Genomic DNA, 22765 nt, shown 5'->3' on the forward strand with positions numbered 1-22765 from the left:
AAGAGCAAAATACTTTTATTGTCATAAGGTCCCTTAACATATATATCCACTTTAACACAGCAATATCCCCAGTCTTTATATTGTCGTTACTATTTGATTCAGTTCTGTAATGTACAGTAACGTGTCAGCCACGACTGACTCTCTGGGCGTAAGATGGACAGCCCTACTGTAACAGATATAAAGTAAATCAGTAAGGCTAGGCAAATGTGTCTGCCCCCATATTATACCTCAACATTATTGCCTCTATTGATTGTAATAATTTGCACAATTAGCACTCAATCATTACCATCACAGAATTTATTTTCATACCAACAGAGCTACATTTAAAGGAACAGTAACATCAAAAAATTAAAGTGTTTTAAAGTAATTAAAATATAATGTGCTGTTGCTCTGCAAAAAACTGGTGTTTTTGCTACAGAAAAGCTACTATATAAATAAGCTGCTGTGTAGCCACGGGGGCAGCCATTCAAGCTGGAAAAAAGGAGAAAAGGCACAGGTTACATAGCAGATAACTAGTAGATAAGCCCCATATAATGGGGGTTTATCTGTTATCTGCTAAGTAACCTGTGCCTTTTCTCCTTTGAATGGCTGCCCCCATGGCTACACAGCTGCTTACTTATATAAACTATAGTAGTCTTTCTGAGGCAAACACACCAGTTGTAGCAATGCAGGGCAGCAGTACATTATATTGTAATTACTTTTATACACTTCATTTTTTGGTGTTACTGTTCCTTTAAGTTGTTAAAGTAGAACTAAAATGAAACATAATTAGGTAAGCAGTGTTACACTTTGTTTTAGGTTTTTTTTTTACCAGCTGGGTTGTATTTAGGTATCCAGTGGCAGGTTTGGGGTTTTTTTTTTTTAGTGATTTTTGCATTTCTTATAGATGCACACCTGAGCCGCAGCCCTAGGCACGGGCCCACAGGTAGTCTACATGGCAGATACTTACCTGTGCATCAGCCCAAGGCCACAATGGCGGGCTGTAGAAATGTCCCCCAGTAGCTCCACATCTTTTTTTTTCTGCTCATTCACAACATATATTCTGGGCTGCTGTCAGTTACCGACTGACAATATACTGTATATATACAATTACATTTCATGTTACAAATCTGATTTGTATTGAACTGATACGTAATTTTTAATGTTTTGATAATTTCTGACAACCTCTAAGCTAAGGTTCTCAACAGTAGCAACAGCACACTGAGCATGTGCAATGTCACTGACACTCAGAAGATGGCCTAACAAAATCCAGGAAGTTCTGTGGACAACTTTGAATGCAATAATAATAATGTTATTTTTTTGGCTTTTAGTTCTCATTTAAGAGGTCAAGAAAAAGAAAAAAAAGCTTTGAATGTAGTAAAAATGATAAATACAATCCTGACAAAAATAAAGACACAGTGAAGAGCTAGTTTCAAATATAGATTTAACATAGTTTAATAGAGCAATCCAACTTCAAATACTGTACAATTAAGTGTAATATAGTACACTATATACTATTATTATACACTATTGTTACAAATATTGCAAATGAAAGATAAATCATTCAGCACAGCAATCACTGAACAGAAACCAATTTACTAATTAAAAGCCAGTGCAATGAAGATGGTTACTATCTATTGATCCATTAATCATAGGGACTCTAAAAACATTGCTGCTTCATATTTACACAATAGATTGCTATCTACACAATGGAATTCTAACCAGGAGTCCATCTATAAAGTGCTCTAACGTTTCAGTCTTGGCAAAACTTAGCCAGCACTACTATAACAAAATACATTTCTATCAAATTATTATTTCATTATTTACTGATGAAAACATTAAATTATCTTTTGAATTCTGGGGAATCCAGACCTACTTAAGGTTTTAAAGCACCCACAATATATTTTATAGGCTATAAGCTTTACAGCTTGGATAGTAAAGATCAAACAATGTCCAACCTGCGGCCTTCCATCAACTCTTTGCGTCGTGTAGCAACCCAGAATGGATATTCCTATTCAGCGTGTACTCAACTGTAGCATATACTGTGTACATGGGCACAATGTACATCAGGCACCCCAAGAAGAAAAATTAAAGAAATATCAGTGATGATTCACATCCACATTTAATATCTTATTTCTGGGGCTACATCTCACTGTTGAGAAGAGTAATACTGAAACCCTAAATCAAATACCAAAGACCCAATTTCATTTTTGTTTAAGGCATTATATTGGCATCTGAGTCCAGCAGACACAAGAATCTTAACAGGCTATGCTCATAATAAAAGTGGAACACTACTGAGCAACCTCCTGTTAAGTGACCTTTCTGGTGCGACCTGCAATACGATGCTTTATAGCTGCTTCCATCAGTACAAATAGTTCCAAAGGCAAAGTGGTATATTTGATTCATTAAAGGCTAAATGTATTATTTAATTGAGTGCTCTGCGAGATGCTTTCATAAGCAGTCATTTTGTGCATTTCTCTGCTTCCTGTTCAATATATTTTAGCTTCTGGCATGTGTGGCAAGGGCTTTTCCGAGACACAACCCTTCCTATAATGCAATAATAATGCATCTATTGTTATAGGATACTGCCTTCTGTTCTGTGCATTTTTAAGTTCAGCTCTGCCAATTTCAACGGCATGTCTTCAAACAAAAAATGTCCCTACCACTAAGGGAAGAAGTAAGAATACAGTGTAGTAGCCACATCTTGGTTTTTTGTTTTTTTCTTTTTTTTTAGACAGCGCTTACATAAATCATATCTTTCAAGATCAGGGCTTCCTAAATGGAGGCCCAGGGGCCAGATGTGCCCTCCAAAGGATTTTTATGACCCCCAGCCTGCTCAAAGGTACTACAGAACTTTGTTGTGTGAAATCATTAATTTAATTTGGCTCTCGAACATGCTCGATGAGATAAAAATCACCCACTACATGTAATAAGTTGGACTGCACTGCTTCTAGATAGTATTCAGATTTAGACTACAACATTTTGAAGTAATGCTGCCATGCAAACACAGGAACTGGTTGCATTCTATTATCATGTCGATAGCAATAAAACTCAAGGGATGTGACAAACTAACACTGTGTTCTTCCTAATCTTTGATTCACCTAGCAAGCCACTCCAACTCCACAGCGACTGCCACACACTTTTCAGCAGGAAGAGTTATTAGCAGTCTGTTTAGGTGATCATTACATCCTATGTAGCATTCTATTTATATATACTCCTTTGCTTTCCATTCCAGCGAAATAACAAAGACTGTCCAAACCACTATACTTTCTTTTTCATGAGTTTTAAGACCTCACATATGCAATTATAATAGAGGAAATATAGTAACTGATTGGTGTATCTTAAGAAGATTATAAAGGTGCACAGCAATGCAGCTCAAGACAGAATGAAGGCAAACCAAAAAATAACACAAGTGATCTTAAGGGTACCCCTCTGCCCAATGATAAACTAGAAGAAAGGGCATTCTAACATTTTTCCCTTATATTGTATTAAACTTATGCAAAACAGAATATAATCAACCTGTACTGTTCCAGAAGGTCTGGGACAGCCTTCCAGTAAAAAAAAAAAAAAAAAAAAAAGCTGAAATGTAATGGACCTTTAAGCTCTTGGGCAACAGTGAGAGAGACAAGGTTGTGCAGACATGACAGTGAATTTACTTGCAACTAGTGGCTTTATATCTTAAAACTAAAAAGTTTAAACTCCAGCTCAATCACAAACACACCGATACTTAATATCAAGATATGTATAGCAAAACAGTTGAGTATAAGGTCTCATTAAGCTGATTAGGGATCTCTTATTGGAATGCAACAGTGAACTTCTGTCTTTGAACAGTTATGGCACAATTACTTTATGGAATGAAAGAAAAGACGTTTAAGTGCAGAATAAGTTATTTAACATTTCATAGTCAGTATCAAAATATCCTTCTGCTACTATTCTGTTAGCTACAAATAGGCTCTAGGTGAGAGCAGAGTATTTGGTCTATCTTAATCAAAACCTCATAGAAAATGTGTTTATTGTTTCATTTTTCCAACCAGTTGGGCAAAGACACAGACGTTCTCATAAAAACCTGTAAACAACAGAAATGTTTAGGATTCCACTTGCAGCACAATTTTGGGAATTTGTGACTACTGGAAACAAATGTTAGAGTTTCCAAACAAAAACTGCATGTAGAGCATGTGAAGCAAACGCTGGGGAAGTGGCAAATATCCAGCAGTGGCTGTCGTGGTTGCCACTAACGTGAAGGCCAAGAGTCTAGGCTTCAGTATAATAAGAAAAAAAAAATCAATAAAAATCCTCTACTCAGTCTTTACTGTAGGCAAGCTATTCAACAGTCAGTTAGACAACTTTTGCCTTAATTCAACCAATAATTGAGATAGACACCTTTTAAAGTTCTGCTATCTAAGGCATGTTCTAAATGATTACCTTTTTTTTGGAGATCTTGCAAATTATAGAGGCATGAAAGGTAGGGGAACTGCATGTACCCAGAAGTGCTCCTCCAATAGCCATTACACATTGGGGCTCATTTACTAATGAAGAGGTCCAGCTTACTCATAGCATTCAGTTAGATCTGTGCTCAAAAATGTAATCAATACAGTTCTCCCTCAACCTTTTGCCTACTTTAGTGTTGTCCAACTTCTATGTTTTGGGCTCTTAGTCTGCATAAAAAAAATCCTTGAGGGCCAAATTATATTTACATAGTCATGTTTTAAAAAATGTATGGACTTCACAGCCACGTTCAAAGCCGCAAATATAGTGTGGGGGGCATATTCAGGCTGCACTGTGTAGCTGTTTTATAAACTTGAAATTCTTATTAAATACTGAAGCCAAGAAGCTGGAGACAGAAGAAAATGAGTTTATTCTGACAGTAACGCATATATTACTTTATATCAATAAATTCTACCAAAGTGAAGCCCAGATTAAACACAGTGTTGCTCAACATCAGGTCACAGGCCAGTGGTGCTGCATCCAAAAGCAAGCAGCATTATGCATCATAAGGGGAAGCTTTTAGCAGAAATTATTTTAGAAAAAAATGACTTAATAAAAGGAGAAGTTCACCTTAACATATCGTTTTCTAATTGCACCACACCATCACTTTTTTATTTGCTTTCCACTTTCTATTTCTTTTTATAATGTAAGTTTTTAAAATTCATTTGTTTTGAGTTCCCTATCTCTTATCTGCCAGATTACTTTGAGTTTTACTAAAAGTCAGAGAGCAACTGCTACAATTTATGCATCAGTTGCTGCCATTTCTTAGATACTGCTAATGTATCAGATTTTTAACAGTTTAGCAACCTATTGTACTGGGCCTATATTAGAAGGTTGGGAATTAAACAAATGAATTTTTAGAAACCTATATTTTACAAAAAATGGTTAAAACATAGAAAGCAAATGTAAAATGTAATGTTTATACTATTATACTATTTTAAAGTAAGTTTTGGGAGGGTTGGAATATTGTCCCTTAAAATGCTAAAATTGTAATTTTAGTACTTCAATAGGGGACTGCAATAAAATCGTTAATTCCCTCCCCTTTCTTTTACCAAGTAGAAGTTCTGCACACTTTAAAGCTAAAATTCTATGTTTAGAACAAAGAATTTAGACCACAGGGTTTGAGGTCCTATTTGCACTGCAGGACTTTGCACTCAGGCCAAATTTAACATGCTTAATCAACAAACTGACTCATATAAGAAAGTTAAATCCAGCAAAGGTACCAACTTCACAGCTGACTGATCTGACATGAACCTAATGCTCTTTCTTACTTGATTACCTAAGTAAAAAGACATTTTCACGAGATAAGCGAGAGCATCATGTCCATGTGGGATCATTGGCAGGACCTCAGTGCACATAAGAGGGGCAAATATAGGAAGATGAATCCTCCCTCTGGCTGACTGAGTAAGCAGTATGCAGAGTGGCATCTCCCTGGATACTTGGCCTGAATGTTTATTTAACGATCAACCCTAACACCCTTGGACAGAGCTGCTAAGCTGTAAGTGCCATTCAGTAGTATAAAACTGCTAATATCCTTTAAACAGTTCCAAATACAAAACTGAAATGAATTCAAGTGCTTAGAACTAAAATAATTCAACAATCACAACAATATTAGAAATTAAGCCTAATTGCAAAATTACTGACTAAATCACACTAAAAGTGTATTTTAAGGTGAACCACTCTTTTACATGCCATTCTCATTTGCAATCCCCACTTCCCTTCCTGATTTTAAGCTAGTGCAGTCACCCCGCCAATTCTACCGGGGTGCAGAACACCAGTCTAAATTCACACCAAGGTCCCTGAATCCTGGGCTTGGAAGAGGAGGACCAAACTAGAGAGAAGTGTTAAGGTTGCACTGTAATATCATTTAAGAGGTATAGGGTTACTGCCAGTGGAGAGCTTCACAGCAGCTCTATAGTTAATAACTAAACAAGCCAATATTTAATTTGGGCTTTACTTGCCCTTTTACTGAAAAAAAGCTACTAACGCCCCCTTACTGACATATCCTTCAGCACAAGGAGGCAGAATTTTTGCTTAATGCATGAACATAAAGATTCTTAAGACATCTACAGATATTCCCTTGAGTCCATGTCAAAGCTAGTATAACTCTGGAAGCTTTTTCCAAACAAACATGTTTTCATGCAGCAATGAGGAGTTTAATATTCTTTTAACCATATAAGAATGTTGGAAAGGAGTATTTCACAGAGTGGCCCAGCCATAAATTTACATATTAATATGTACTTATGCATGTTTCTATTACACTTAACCTTAATTTTTATCATGAATGATCCATAGGCTCAGCCACATTGATCATTTCTGTATCCTGGCTGTCCATCTCTTCTGGATCATCTGTAGATACCCCGGGTTGAATTTTAAGCCTCCCAGACAATTTTGCTTCCACAGAGCTTTGTACACTGATACTTCTTGCTTCAGAAGCCACAGTTGCTTCTGTGTTCACTATAACACTTCCCATCACCTGCTCTTGACTGCTTCCCGACTTTGCAGAATTCCATTCTCCCTTCTTTGGAGATGCATCAGTTACCACCAATTGCTCATCGTTCTGATCCCGTAAGTGCTTATCCATTGAAGCCTGAATAGAAGAAACCATTTCTTGCAACTTTTTCCGCTGGGCCTCAATTAAATTGGGGTCAAGTTGCCTGCTATCTCTCATGGTTATTACACCTGGAGCTACTCTGATCGGCTCATTGTCACTGGTAGTGGACTGAAAGGGTGAAGGTTCTGAATATGTCAAAGTGCTATTGAAATCTGTAGTTGTACCATGCTTTGTTACATCCCTTGGTTTCTGCTTAAGCTCAGGGCTACTAGAAGCTGTTCCTAGGGAGTGCCCTTTCCCTTGAAATGCTGTCACATTGTGTTGCTGCTCAGACTTCTTCTTTATCACCCCACTGCTGCCCAGCTTTATCAATCCATGTGAAGGACTAGACTCTCTACTTTTTGAAGCTGCTTCAGAACGCAGTTGATTCAAAGCCTCTTTCACCAAATCTTCAACCTCAGGACCTATAGGAAAATGGCCTGCAGCATCAACGCAAAGTTCTAGCCGGTCTTCAGCAGCATTGTAGACAAAGGTTTTCCCAGGAAGATGAGGAAATGTGCAATGCTTCCCATCTGCCATTCCTACAAACAGAATAGAAAACACGCTATTTGTAGCACACACAATCTTACATACCTTATTATTTGAGTGTGAACATACTTTAATAAATGCTTTCAGCCCTACATCCTCGCTAACACAATAGTAGCTCAAAGTAAAAAGAAAAGTAAAACACTCTGAGGCCAGTTCAGGTGCAACTAAAATGCTCATTGGAGTAATACAGAAACTTTAGGGATGGGAGGCCCGCAAAAAGCTTGTGTTTCTGTTGCTCAAACAAGCACTGACTGCACGTGAACTGGCATAAGCGCTGTGCTTCTCTTCACACCCCTTATATACATTTACTAGTTAGTTTATCTACATCTGGCTCTTAAGCAGGCATGAGCAATGACCAACTATGGAGGATTATGATTGGCACAATCATAGAACACACTGCTGTTCTGATGTGGATAAGCAAAAACTGCACCATTTAGGACCCCCACTGAAAGCTTTATGCTCCCTTTCAAAAAGTTTGAATAAATATCAAAACAGTGTCAGTTACTATACCCATATTTTTCTTCATGATATTGTAAAAGACACCTCCTTGCTGGAACAAATGAGGAAGTCCCTTAGCATAGGACCAAACATCTTCCCCTGAAATAGAAAAAGATGAGTTTTAGGTTATTAATGCCTTATTCTGATTTCTATTAGTAGTGACATTCTTGTTCTGCAATACAACAATCAATTTACCAAAGCATTACATTGCCAGAATTTAAATAATATCAATTACCAGTATATAATTTCAGTATACAAAATTGCAAGTACCCCTACCCGCTGTTTACCCTTTGCTCAAGCCTTTATGTTTGTCCTCGTCTTCCCAGAATGTACATATGGAAGTGCCTGAATAGCACACCAGGCCCTTCATAAGAATTTTTTTTTACAGGGGGGCCTGGCGTGGTCTAGGAACGCCACTGATTGCTATAGGCAATCACGCTCACCAAGTTAAAAGCTATCTTTGCTAACCTTCTGAACCAACATCATGATATTCACAGACACTTAATGTGCAGTAGTTGCAGGTTTGTTTTCGATATTCAGCAATGCTATTTATATTAAAATCTATCCTTCATGATATTGTGTAAGGGAGTAAGAAGAATTAAAATTTAAAAAATAAGACTACCTAAATGGGTGATGTAATGGAGTTGCTTGTGTGCAACGGAGAGCTGCCAAGATCTGCTCGTCACCAACTTATATGATCACTTATAAACATAAATAGGACAAGTGCAGTTGCCTGAAGCAACCAATCAGCAGTTAGTCTACTGATAAATCACAACACTACTGGACACCCTAGATATAGGAGATCATCATCATTTATTTATTTTGCACCAGCAAGTTCCTTGGAGCTTTATATTAATTTATAACAAACAGGGGTCATACAATAATTTAACAAACAAGGGTTAAAAATTGAATCAGAGGGCCCTGCTCAAAAGTGTTTAGGGGAGAAAGGCAAACACAAACACACTGCACATAAACAGATCACTTGCTCATCTAGCTTTGTGCCTTAGGTTAGTGTCAAACATTGTGCTTTCTCAAGGCAATTATGTCTGCCAAGTTTTTTAAAAGCAGCGACAAATTGCATCTACCTGTATGCATTTTGTGCCAAAATATACCCATTGTGTGCACTGACACTTGGATGCTATGCAGTAGAATAAGCACAACATGTAACACTGGCCTTTTGCTTAAAACAACTATTTAAGATTTAGACCCAAACTTGAACAGTATGCTCATTCATGTAGGCAGTTTTGGGCGGCCAATAAGCCAGTGCATCAGCTTCCTAGCCAGTAGTTCTTTGGTTTGTTCCTAAAAGCAGACACCACCTTCATAGAGCTTTAAAATTGCTGAGCTTTGGCAGTGATGAAATACCTTGTATGTTGTGTCCTTTCAGTCAACATGGGAAATATATTAGTATATTAAAGGCACAGTAACACCAAAAAATGAAAATGATTTAAAGTAATTAAAACATAATGTACTGCTGCCCTGCACTAAAAAAAGCTTCATGTTTGCTTAAGAAAAACTTCTACAGCTCATATAAATAAGCTACAATGTAGCCTTGGGGCAGCCATTCAAGCTAGAGAAAAGGCACAGGTTACATAACAGATACGCTCTGTAGAATACAATGGCAATCTACACAGCTTTTCTGTGTTCTGCTATGTAACCTATGCCGTCTCTTCTTTTTTCAATTTAATTACCTACTCCCTTGGCTACACAGCAGCTTTGTTTATATAAACTATAGTAGGAATTTGAAGCAAACACACTTTTACCAGTGCAGTGCAACAGTACATAATATATTACTTTTATACATTTTTTTGTGTTTTGTTACTGTTCCTACCATCTCCACAGCCCTGTCAGAATCTATCCCTGCATTCAGTCTTATGTCATTCCTACAGCACAAGCAGCTCATAGGATTCACAGTGCACACAAACAAGCCAAGGCACACATACATGGTAGTTAACATCAGCCAATTTATGAATAGAGTTTTGCATTTTGCTTCCACACTTTTTACTGTTATAGTTAAAGCTGAATTATTTCTGGTCATGTGATCTTTAATAGGTCACTTAACATAATATAAAGTATATGTTGGTTAAGTTTTAATTCTGGAGGTATAGTTTTCCTTTAACATGTTGCACAACTTGCTTTAGGCTGTGTAATTCTAAGCACTATGCATGGTACTTTGCAATAGCATGCACTTCAACTGCAAAGGAGCAAAACATTCCATCAGAATCATGTTTGAAGGGAGCCCTAATTGGCACAGATTTCTGATTACTGCTAGCAAAACACTGTTAAAGTTTATAGAAAACAGAGATAGAAGCAAGAAACTGCATCACAACTTCAGTCCTAAAGCTGTTTATGGCTAAAATGCAGCTGCTTCTCAAGAAAGCTTGTAGGGAAATTTTCCACCTTGTTTCTAGGTATGTTAGATTCAGCATGACCAAGATGTGGCTTTGCACTAAGACAAGAAACAGCTGAATTTTATCCATCTACCCACAAAGAACCTGCATCAGCGATACAAAGACTGGCTATAATGTGCATTTCTTCTTTGTTAATCTGTTACTGTGTTTGCACTGCAGCGTGACAACACGTCAAAACAAGATTTTATTCTTGGGTTGGATTGTATAACGATAATGTCATGCAAAGGCACCTATGGAAACTATAGGTATGGGTCTCCGGTTGGACTGCCTCGCCCTTGCCAGGAGCTTTTGCCATGAAACTGTTTTGAAACAATGCCTACCCTTCCCTTTAACTATCAAAGCAACTATTACAACAGTCAACCAATAAAAAAAATTACACAGAGCACTTATAACTTTCTAAGCTGCAGTATTACTTGTATCCAGATGTTTAACTCATATGTTGAAGAGTTTTGTTGTCCAGAAACATCTGGTGACCAAAGGTTAATAAACACTGCCTTGGGCTAATGGCACTTGCCAACAGTTTGACTGTTGCTGTTTTCAAAAGGAAAAATGTCACTTGTCAGATGCTTGCAATTTCTAAGTCCCTGTGCTAGCCCACTGGACTTTGGGTAACTGACTAGCAAGAACTATCAGGAGACTATTAGATTTGCTCCTGTATCTGTACAAAGACACTAATATACATGTGAGCATTAGTGTTTCTTACCCATGAGAGTTGCCAGCAAACATAATGAGTACATCTCCTTGTCAATCTGCTCTTGAAGCTCCTTTGAAACAGAGTTACTAGACATTGCAGCATCATCCTCTGTTACTTCATGGACCGAATGGGACATGTTGGGCTGTGGTTTTTCTTTACCCTTTAAAATTTCTACTGTCACTCTGTCACCATGCTGTAATGGGACTGGCTCATTTTCCAGGCCCTCCTTTGGTGGAACCAGCTCTTTTGGAGGAAATCCATAGCGGATGCTTTGTAAATGTGGAGGAATAGCCAATTCTTTAGCAATCCCTTCTTGCAGTTCTGAGAATGTGGTAGAGGATTTTAAGGTAAGCATTGCCTGCCTCCCATCATTGGTTGTAATTCGTATTTTCTTTTCTTTAGAAGCGGTTGGAGAGTAGGGAGTTTTTGTTGGTGTTGATGGGCCTGATGGTGGGCTCTCTCTGGCAGCTCCAGGGGATGAAGACCGTGTTGGTCCTATCTGTTCTTGCTTGATTTTTTCTGTTTTCCGTTTCTGCATTACAGCTGCTTGTTCTGTAATGCTTTGCTGCAGTTTCCTTTCAGTTTTGCTCATGTTTAACTCCTCTTTATGCAAAGTCTTAGCTTTCTGACCAGTAAGAATTATTTTTGTCGGCAAATGCGACTCAGGCTCTTGTTCGTGTTTAACGTCCTCCATTCTTTGGACATGGGCGCCATCTATAGCTACTGGTGTATAATCATTGGGATTCTTTTTGGCAGTCTGATGCAATATTGTATTTACAACTTTTTGTACCAGTATTTCACTGCCAAATTCCCCAGGGAAGTGCTTAGTAACTAATTTCATAGCAACATCATATACATTGCTATTTAAAGTCACATCACTTTCATACTGAAACCAGTATACTGTTTCCCTTACAACCCTTCCTCCCCACTCGAGTGTAATAGGAAAGGCTTCTGGCAAATTATCGTATTCCTTGCCATCCCAGTAGTGTTTGAAGCCACAACCACATTTACCTCCAAAGGATTTTGTATTAGTTCTGTCCCCATCCAGATAGACAATGGAGGAATCATTTCTTACTCGCCGTACTGAGGTACCACGGCACCAATTGCAACTGGTCAGATTACTTAAATTATAGTCAGGTACCAAAATGTCATTTGCAGCATCATAAGAGCAAACAATATTGTTAAGAGGAAAACTATAATTTTTATCTGGTTTTAGTTGACCGTGGGTTGTTTTTGCCAAGTTATACAACTTCCCTCCTGGGGCTAACCACTCTGGAGGAACCAGAAGTTCTGACAGTGCCCCGCAAATGAGACATTTATGGAGGCGGTTTTCCAATACTGCCTTCTTTGCAGCAGCAATCACTTCTTCAGGCTGAACCCCAATGACCCCAGTTCTTCTATAAAAATAATGATGAACATCTGATACTAAACTGGGATGGATTCCATGCTTGTTCATGAATACTTCCTCCATTGCAGCAACCAACCTCAGCAAATATTTGTCCTGCAAACTCCTGTCACCTCCAATCACACAGCTGCCATCCTCCTCTAATTTTATATATTTCCTTATCAAATCTTGGGGAACACCCCATGCCTTAGGAAGCAGTCTTGAAGGCAACTTTGGTAAAGAGCCGCCCTTGATACCAACCAAAGGGATATAATGGTTGCGCCCAGAACTACTCCATGCAATGCAAATTGGCTTATTTAATTGTCCATCTTTACCCTTACAAATCTCCACTGGTATTAACCCTGGAAGAAAAGTGGCTGAATAATCTCCAGAACTCCTCATCCCACTAAGGGAGTCAAGAAGGATAACGGGACGGTGAAGAACATTGGCCAGGCCAAAAATGTGAATATTTCTCAGTCCTAGTGGAACTCCTTCTGGAGGCACAAACAAAGGGTCACACTCGTTGATAATATCTTCCCATTCAGCCGCATCAATGAAGTCATGGAAAAGGGCTTTGTACCTGTCCAGATTTTCCTTCAGGTGTTTCTTCAGGTTCTCTCTCAGAGCATGCCAAAAAAGCTCCCGGCCAACCAGCGCCCTGGACACAGCATGGACAAGGCAGTGACCATCCCCATCCACATGCACAGGAATGATGCACTCTTGGTTAAGGTTAGACTTTTTAATGTCCTCTAGAGTATCATGGAGGTAGATGAGGCTGCCTGAGCGGTCCTTCCCATACCCGACGGTATCCACATGCTCGGGTTCGATAAGAAAGGCCCGGTCCCCTAGCAGGGAACAGTCAAACACGTCCCCCTGGTTCATGTCTCTCAGTAGTTTGGCCTTGCCCGTTTGCTTATCCATGCCATAGCGGGCCAGGATGGGGGAGAGAAGCTTGCAGTGATAGTTGGAGAGCCCCATGACTTTAGCCATGTCCGTGCTCCTCCGGGGCGGAGCTGCCACACCGAGCAGTGCGTTCCGCAGCAGGTTATGCAGCACCACGTCCGGTTCGGTCACTTCCTCGACCTCCAGCAGCTGCCTCTGCTCATGCCTTTGGCCGCAGTCCGTACACTCTATGCTAGCCGAGCCCTGGGCAGGGAAAAACAACCGGGCCCGGCACTTAGCGTCTGGGCAGGTCCCAGACAAGATGCGCCGATCTCTCCTCCTTTGCGGCTGCATCTGCGACGGTGAAGGGGGAGGCTGGGACATGACTGTGTGCTGGACACGGTCCCCGCTAGCTCATTCTCCAGACCCCTTCCAATGCGGAAGCGCAGCAGCACAGCTCGGTACCTGCAGCAACTGCTCCGCCCTATTCTCTGCCGGAGTCGTTGACAGACGTAACGGCCCCTTTCTGATACGTCAATTTCTCTTTCTCTTCCTCCCTGAAAATGCATGTCGGAAGTTGTAGTTTTTATCGCAGGAATAAATGTCTTTAAGGGGGGATTGATTGGACTGCAATTCCCAGGGTGCACCACGGCTCTAACACGGAAGTGGCGGAGAAGCCAAGTTCAGCTGCTGCTGGCCTAGCGCAACACAGTGCGAAGTCTAACAGCTGAACGGGGATTCTATTTGCTTCCTGTTTGGGCCGCCTTGCCCTTTGTACTGTGCAGGGGCGCTGAAAAACTTTTCCAGTGTCTGTACTCCTACTAGCAACCTGCGATGCCACACATACCCAATAACCCTGCCTGCACTGACAAACCTGACCAATTCTCATCCGCCAGTACAATTATAATCTAGCACAGATGTGTGCGGAATGTTCCCTGAAATAGTATTAACTCTTTGATTGGGCACTGACTTTTACTGTACACATTTATGTGTTGTGACTAAAACAATTAGATTTGTTGTAAAATGTGCTGTCAAATAGTTTATGGAAAATCTTAATTATTGTATATTTGTATTTTGCGGAAATACGCTAGAAAATGCCTTAGCACGGATTTTTCAAGCGTAGGCCGAAATACGCCAGTATTTGCAAAGCAAGCTATTCCTATGTATACGCAAAGGCAGCTGCCAGACCTAGCGGAAATATGCGGCGTTTTTTGCTATTTCGCAGTATTAACACCATGGAAACGGGATTTGCTACGTCACCAGTACTAGGCTGAAAAATGCCATAGTCAGGGGCTGTGTGGCTTGTGCGGCGTTTTTAGGCTGAGAAAAAACGCAGCATAAAAACGCCACATGTGGCATCAGCCTAAAGCCTGGGAAATATATAGCCAGTAACTTGATAACAACTGCAAATTGTTTCAAGGTATCACTGAATACAGCATAGTAAACATGAATTTTATGTCAAACTGCCCTTTTAATGTCAAAGACTAGTCTAATTGGAAATGGGGCATTTTTAATCATCTCCAAAACTCTGTCCTCCATGAAGGGCAACAAGAAAACTATCATATATTATGTCATTAAAATTGTATCTAATATTATGTAATCTCCACAGTGTCCTGCAGATTAGACACCCAGCTGGCAGCTTCAGGGATCACAAGCTGATAGCCCACTTCTTTTCATGACTGATAGTTTGTTTTTGTTGTTGTGCACAAAGCTATATAGGTTTATCATCTGGCCTGTAGGTGGGTGGTAAAAATGATGCTTCATGCCAATGTTATTAATAGGGAGCAAAGATAAAACTATAGGAAGGCTGGCATTTTTTTCCAATACAGGTCGCAACTCTGTTCCTGTACTAATAGACCACTGATGATTGGGCCAGCTTGCTAGGTGACACAACTATAAAGACACTCAGCAACTTCTATGGCTGACCATTTAGCAAAACCTTCCGTTATTATATTTATATAATATATATATATTTATATACAAAGGCTCAAGCACAGCACTAAAAATTCCTGTGCGACAGTGTAAATGCTGTCAAGAGCATGCTGAATATGAAAAATTGGGACAGCATATGGTTAATAAATCAAAAGTTAAGATAACGCAGTTGAGGAAGTATAAAATATTAAGGAAGTTAATGGCGACACCACTTTCTCTTCCTCTTGGAACAATTAATATTTCTCTTTTTTTTTTCAAACCAGGGATGTGTTTACCAACATTGGTGATCACCAGTAATGTTTCCCATAGCAATCAATCAAATACACCCCCAGGTGGCCTACTCTATGTTTTTTGTCTGTAATGATTTAACACTTATGACCCACTAGGGGGCTGCATTTCACACATTCCTGAGATGTACATCACAGCTAGAAAAAACCAGGGCAATTGCTATGTGTCACTACCAACTGTGCAAAGGCAGAAAAGAAAGACAAATATAGGTACATTGTGGCAGTTATATTATATGAGAACAAGGTTCAGTAAATACAAGGTTGTGCTGGTTGTCATGTTTCCTAATTTCTTTCCCAAAGCCCTGTACGAGAGGAAACTAAGGAGAAGCTTGTCACTGAATCTTACTGAAAACTAGGGTTGCCACCTCACCCCTAAAAGCAGACACATATTGAATCCATATCCACCAAATCTAGATAGCCACTCAAACAGCACACCTCATAGGCAACTGAAGATGTTTATTTGGGTAAACCTTTCATTTCAGCCAAACTGAATTTGAGTCCATATTGTTATATGGCTTACAAGAAAGTGAAAGTGGCAAAATTTTGTCCATAGATTTTTCAGCTGTACTAAAATTTGGTTTAAGTTGTGTAATAAAATCCAAACTGACAAATTAAACATTTCTAAAAAGTAAAATAGTTTGACTGATGCATACATACATATGGCCATAGGAAGACCTTGAGACAGAAAGTAGCAGCTCTGTAGCAGTCCAGTAGTGCAGATAATGGACTGGACTGAATTAGTGTCATTTTGCCATCAGCATATGTGGCCAAATGCACTGCCTCCTTACATTGGGACCCCTGTTCTTACTACACTGTGAGCTCATTGTTTACTTGCATATGGTTGAAATAAAACTAATCACTGGTTGGCTGTCATGGGTTACATTCTAAGTACAAATGTGCCCAGTCTTAGCAAAAGCGATTTAAGGTCTCTAAAGTAATGACTTAGTCCCTCTTGTTAGTTTAATTTTCTGTTAAGTAGAACATATTGTATAACAAAAGTATACATGCAATCTGACCAGCAAAAAACCTCATCTGCTTATTCTTTGGTGCCCTGTTGAGCTGGGGGTGGGACTCAGTTTGCTTACTAAATGTACTTTTGCTCAAAACATTGTTCCACCATTATTACTGGCCTGGTAAAATCTGCCCATGATCCTCTCTGCTCTTTGGGGCCCATAAATGATGTGACTTACAGACTTGTGGTGGTTGTGCCTATATGCTCACACTAAACATAGTCATCCAGATATTCGTGTACTTTATCTGTTTCTCATTGGTTGCTAATAGTCCATACAGCTTACTAGCAAATACCCCTATTCCTTAAATCTCAAAGAAGATGATATAAGGAAACTACAAAAATCAGTCCCACCTCCCTGCAGAATCTGAAGTTGCTGTCTCCTTTATTATGCCCTGGATTGGTCGACAATCACGATTTGGATTTTGTTTTGGCAAGTGTATAATTGAACTGGAAGTGTAGGAGAGGAATATATAATAAATTAAGAACAAATACTTTTGGTTAGAGAGTAACAATGAGACCATTATCACTACACCAAGAGAACTATCTCACAGTTATGTATAGAACCTTCTTGGTTCACCTTGGGGTTATTTAACCTGTGTGACCAAACTTTGTGTTCCAAAAACAGGGAGTGCTGATTAATCTTCCTTTTGTAAATAAACTTGTATGTAACAATATGTACAATAACTTAACAATAACAAGACAGTGCACCACACAATATATTCATTGTATGCTGGGTTTCTTATGGTTCTATGGCACTAACAATTTCCATTTAGTGTCCTTCACCCTATGACCAGTTTAGAAAACATCTTGCACATGTGTCATTGAGAAGAAAAATTGTGGCACATTTTATTAAATTCTGTTAAACTGATCAGATTTATAGAAAATATCAAGCTGTGGGATTTCATGGAATGTACCCATCTGGGTGGGATGAAAACAGGATATAAAACTTCCCTTAGCTGCACTTAGACTGGTGATGACTAAATTAGCAAATTCTCTGGCCAAGAGGTTTTACATGCCAATGGGCCATGTTTGACAGGTGCCAAATTCTGCATAGCATAACTAAAAAAAGAATAAAAAGCTCCAAGCAGAGGGTTCGTAAAGAGAGAGTGACACGGCAGACAATGGATACATACAAGTCAAATAAACATAAACAAACTTGGGCCCTGTGGATGTACCAATATGTCATAAGCAAGTGTAACCCCTATTTGGCTGTAAAACAGTCAAAGCACTGCTAGTATAGGTTTAGACCGAGCGTGGAGTACATGTGACTCAATCCTTTAGGATGGGTCTTCGCTAAATGGAAGTGACCAGTGGAACTAGGGGTGTAGTGTAACTACAACTCACTGTAGCTGTGTGAAGTGCGGATTATCAAAAATGGACACAGAAGGTTCTTGCAGTTGAGCAATGGAATGTATTTATTGTCAAAGGCAATTAATGTGCAGGGTTATTGCAATATACTCACATACAGATGTTATATGATAGTACCCCCTGAGGACAGCAAAGAATGGATGCACACCAATTTATCCCACCTCCTTTAGAGTCTGGGCAGGGTAAATGCACCTGGTCAGCTTGGCACCCTTTTGGAAGCAGTCAGGATAGATACCGCAGTCCTCAGGTTGAATACCTCTAGCTTTAAGAGTCCTACAGTCGACTGTGGATCAGGGTTTAGATACTGCCTGTTTCCTATGTCTTAACCGTGGCCCTACGCTAATGCATAATTGCCTGTATGGAAGGGTACTTCCAGCTACTTTCCTTGGTGGAGCCAAAACTGGTCTTGCTTCCTTGCCTCTCTATCTCACTTTCCTAGAAAGTGCTTAACAAGAGTAACTATCTAACTGGTCCTCATTCACGAGGTCCCTGTCCCCAACTTCACTAGAGCATATGGTGACTCTAGGGCAATAATGGCTTTACTGGGGCCTATTCTGATCCCAGTCTCAGTGGACCTTCACCTGAGACACAGAGGCAGCCAAAGCGGAAGACACACCCTTCTGCTAAACACTACATGAGAGTGCAAGAGGTGGTCAACCCAAAAATAACCAATAACGCATAAGGCAAACTCTAAACTGATACATGGGTCTTTGCCCAGTAACAGCATAAACTAAGGAAGTTGTAGGGTTTAAAGCTATAGGGGCATGTTAACCTTATGGGTACCTAAACAAGTTTAATTCATGTCGACATGTGGGGCTTGCAAGCATATTTGGGGTTTTTCTGACAATATTATATGCATAAGAACATCTTAGACCATATATGTGTTTTTTCTCCAAAGCTTCATTAAATGACACTCTGGGAGGATACAGGAAACTAAGTAAGCATTCACAGTCATTCTTGCTGTAACTGGTGTGTCAAACTGGGCCTCATCCTCTGTAAATCTTCGATTAACCTCGCTTTATGATGGGATCTTTTTCTTGCACTTCTTTTTTTTTTTTTTTTTAAAGAAATGGCATATCCAATAATGACAGGCACAGCTTTAGCTTGAGTACAGCTACCCCGAGCAAAGGCCAGCAGAGATTGGCCCAAAAACTTGGAAGCATGTGTTTTTTGGGTCAGTTCCTGCTTTGTATACCTGCACTATACTTGGGGTATAGTAAACAAGCACTAAAACTGCATATCAATGAGGACCCTGCTGGTCCCCAACACTCCTGTCTCTGCTCCACAAGCAAATAGTGCTGTTTCAGTCATTAGGCAAGGTAAGTAGATTAATTCCTTGGCAAAAAAAAAAACCAAAAAAATGCTTTTTATTTCATCTAGAGAGCTAATTTGTACTCTGCACACCAGCACATGTGCCACCTGAGTAAGGGGTTGGCAGGTCTGCTACCTTGGGCGATTCATAATACTTTGCTTCTTGCACTTGCATATTTTTCTGCTAAAAGCCGACTGGCATCCCACCAGTTTGCTGTTCAGTTATTGCCACAGGGGAACCCTGTGGTACCCAGAGTGGCCTGTGTGCAATTTGCACCTGAAACTGCACTTTTCATGCTGTTACTCTAAGTAAATGATATATGTTTTTGTTTTGCTTAGCATTCCCAGCAATCCAATGGTTTAGACAAAATAAATGGACTTTGGATGGTCTTTGGAAATGTGTACTTGTAGACAACGCAAAGCACATGATCTCACCACAGGATTATCTAGTGTGTAAATACATCTTATTGCTTATAGGTGGCACATAATCCTTTGCTTTCAGACAGAAGAACAAGAGGATTCATTTACTAAGGGGTGGCAAGGTAAAGTGTTGGGGGGGGGGGGTTGCCCCACAGCAAATTCAATCCAAAAAAAAATTTAAATTTGACCTACTATCCTAAGATATATTGAAATTGCTCCTTAATTAGGACCTTACTGTTCCCTTTACACACCTAGGCCCCAGGGAAGTATTTAGGTCAGGTGCCTATGGTGGCACATCCTGTGGTGTAACTAGATGTCATTGGGCCCCACAGCAAATTCAATTTAGGGCTCCCAAATGTTGTTAAGTTGATCTGTTCTCCCAAGATATATTGAAACCGTTCATTAATTAGGACCTCACTATGCTCACTGCACTCCTGGGAAGTATTTAGGTCCATGGCCACCCTAGGTGCCCTGGGGAAACTTGCACTGGACCCCTCAGCCCCCCCCCCCACACACATCTCCACTGCTGGATTTCCACTGGTAGGTCTGGTGGTGGCTGGGGTGGGATTTTATTTTTATTATTTTTTCAAACTTTATTGATTATATAGGCACCCAAGGTCCACCCCCCTTTTTCTGCCACCCTAGGCACAGGCCCTCGGTTGCCTATATATATACAGGGTCGGACTGGGGGGTGCAGGGCCCACCGGGCCTCCCGCCCCAGGGGCCCTGCAGGTGCCCCAGCCAGCTGTGCCCCCCCAGGGGCCCCCTAACCCCCCCAGCAGGGCCCCCACCCGACGTCCTCCCCGAGCGTGTATAAATTGAACCCGTCAGGGGTGGAACAGTCAGTAGGGGGATCGCCGGCAAAGGTCGGACTGAACCGCCGGGGGCCCACCGGGATTTTTCCCGGTGTCCCGGCGGCCCAGTCCGACCCTGTATATATATATATATAGTTGTAGGGGGCCCAGCAGGGCTGTCTTTATATATATATATATAAAGACAGCCCTGCTGGGCCCCCTACAACTACTTCCACTGTAGTTATGCCCCTGCCCACACCCGATTTTGTGTGGAAAGGTGACACATCCTTTTTACCCATGTCAGCGCCTGATAAGCATGCTCTTATCCCCCACTATTGTTTTTCAAAATTTAGTTATGCTTATTCCTTTTATTCAAGGTGTTACAGATGGGCTGCACTTCACAATAAGCTACATATATTTTTGACAAAAAAAGTAGCTTATGATAACAGAGAGGAGACTACAGTGCTGAGGTGGCAAGTAGAAGTTCAGGCTGAGAAAAAGAACATGGCTTAAACTAAAGAGAATGGGATCAACACAAACCATGACTAAAACAACACTGACAAGGGCAGCCATGTCCAGGAAATAACGGACTAAGCCTAAAGTTGAAGTGAATACCAGAAATGATATTACTGGCCATAGAGAGGCACAAGTCGCTGTCAGAGTGCAGAGCCAGGGAGCACACAAGGCGGGAGGGGCTCTGACTGTCAGGGGGCGGGAAGAATTATCCGTAGGCAACTTCCCGGCATTCGTGCTTATTTACAAAAATTGTCAGGCTACTCGATATGTTTGGGTGAAATTAATGTCTGGCAGGCGTGGGCAGAGGGAGTGTTCAGCCTAAACCCAGTTTGCTTATAAAACTAAAACTTCCCGTACAGCTTGCGGGCAAAGTACTGAGCCGGTCTAACTGCTTCGGGCCGCCGCTGGGGGCGCTGCGCTGACACGTCAGATCACCCCCTCAGAACTCCCTGACTTGTAAACACAGCACTTTGTGCAGGCAAAATACAGGAAATAGAAGCAGAAGAGTTCACATTTCTGAGAAAGCGCAACACTGTCGCACTGTCCTGGGGTCCGACTGCCGGTAAGTTCGGTGCTTTTATTTACAATGGCGTTCGTAGCAGCAGGATAGTGATGGGGCTGAGTTAGTCACAGGCACTGTATGCTCTCACAGGGAGAGAGAACATATGTTATTAACAGGAAATGTAGCACCACAGAATACTCTGGATTCACTTTTTAGCTTGTAACAAAAAACGACTATCTTATTGTGCACAGGGTTCCTTATTTATGTACAAATGTCTATTCATTAATATACATGGGGTTGCCATACTGCTTTCTCTAAAGAGATAAGGAACAGATGCCACACTGAAGACTGAAGGACCTGTTATCCAGAATGCTCGGGACCAAGGGTATTCCGGGTAAGGGGTCTTTCCTTAATTGGGATCTTCATACCTTAAGTCTACTAAGAAATCAATAAAACATTAAACCCAATAGGATTATTTTACATCTGGTAAGGATTAGTTATATCTCAGTTGGTATCAAATACAAAGCACTGTTTTATTTTTACAGAGAAAAAAGGAAATCAATTTTTAAAATCTGAATTGTTTGATTAAAATGGGGTCTATGGGAGACAGGCTTTCCGTAATTTGGAGCTTTCTGGATATCGGGTTTCCGGATAAGGGATCCCATACCTGTACTTGGGGGACGTTCAGTTGTAAGCTCCAATGGCTTAGGGAATGATCTGAACGATGCATAATCTCTGTAAGCACTGCAGAATATGATGGAGCTATATAAGCAAAAAGTAATAATAATACTCCTTTCCAAACACCCATGAGAACATGCCTTAAGGGGCAAGTTACAACACATATTAGTTGCATACAGTCAAGAAAGTACATGTTTAGTATTTTCTAAGAACAGAATAAACATAATATTCTTGCAATGCCCTTTTGAACTAAAAGTCCTAATCCTTATGTTGTGTGCAGTAGTATGAAGGGAAAGAAAGAAGAAAAAATGGGTAGTAAAAATTACCCGTCTCTAAAAAACTCCTCTAGTTGCTTTATCCACAAATCATTCATAAATATTAAGACTTAACATTTATTGAACCATTTAAAACTGAAATAAAAAAAACTTTAATCAGCAATAAATATAACGCCTTTTGCTCGTGCAACAAAC

General features: G+C 40.2%; 2 protein-coding genes across 2 annotated transcripts in view; one reads left to right on the forward strand and one right to left on the reverse strand.

Moving 5' to 3' along the window:
• Window positions 1–1409: 1409 nt before the first annotated feature.
• On the reverse strand, window positions 1410–14040 carry vcpip1 (valosin containing protein (p97)/p47 complex interacting protein 1). Its single transcript, XM_002935320.5, has 3 exons — window positions 11219–14040; window positions 8117–8203; window positions 1410–7599 (listed from the first exon to the last, which is right to left on the reverse strand). Exons 1-3 carry the CDS (start codon window positions 13857–13859, stop codon window positions 6743–6745), a joined length of 3585 nt encoding a protein of 1194 aa, XP_002935366.2. The 5' UTR covers window positions 13860–14040; the 3' UTR covers window positions 1410–6742.
• A 7258-nt stretch (window positions 14041–21298) lies between these two features.
• The window catches only part of sgk3 (serum/glucocorticoid regulated kinase family member 3), a 47659-nt gene continuing 46192 nt past the window's right edge, over window positions 21299–22765 (forward strand). The window contains exon 1 of the mRNA XM_012965262.3: window positions 21299–21677. The gene's annotated coding sequence lies outside the window, so the exon portion shown is untranslated. The remainder of the gene's footprint in view (window positions 21678–22765) is intronic.

This window comes from Xenopus tropicalis, chromosome 6 (genome assembly GCF_000004195.4).
Source record: "Xenopus tropicalis strain Nigerian chromosome 6, UCB_Xtro_10.0, whole genome shotgun sequence".
Taxonomy (NCBI): Eukaryota; Metazoa; Chordata; class Amphibia; order Anura; family Pipidae; genus Xenopus; species Xenopus tropicalis.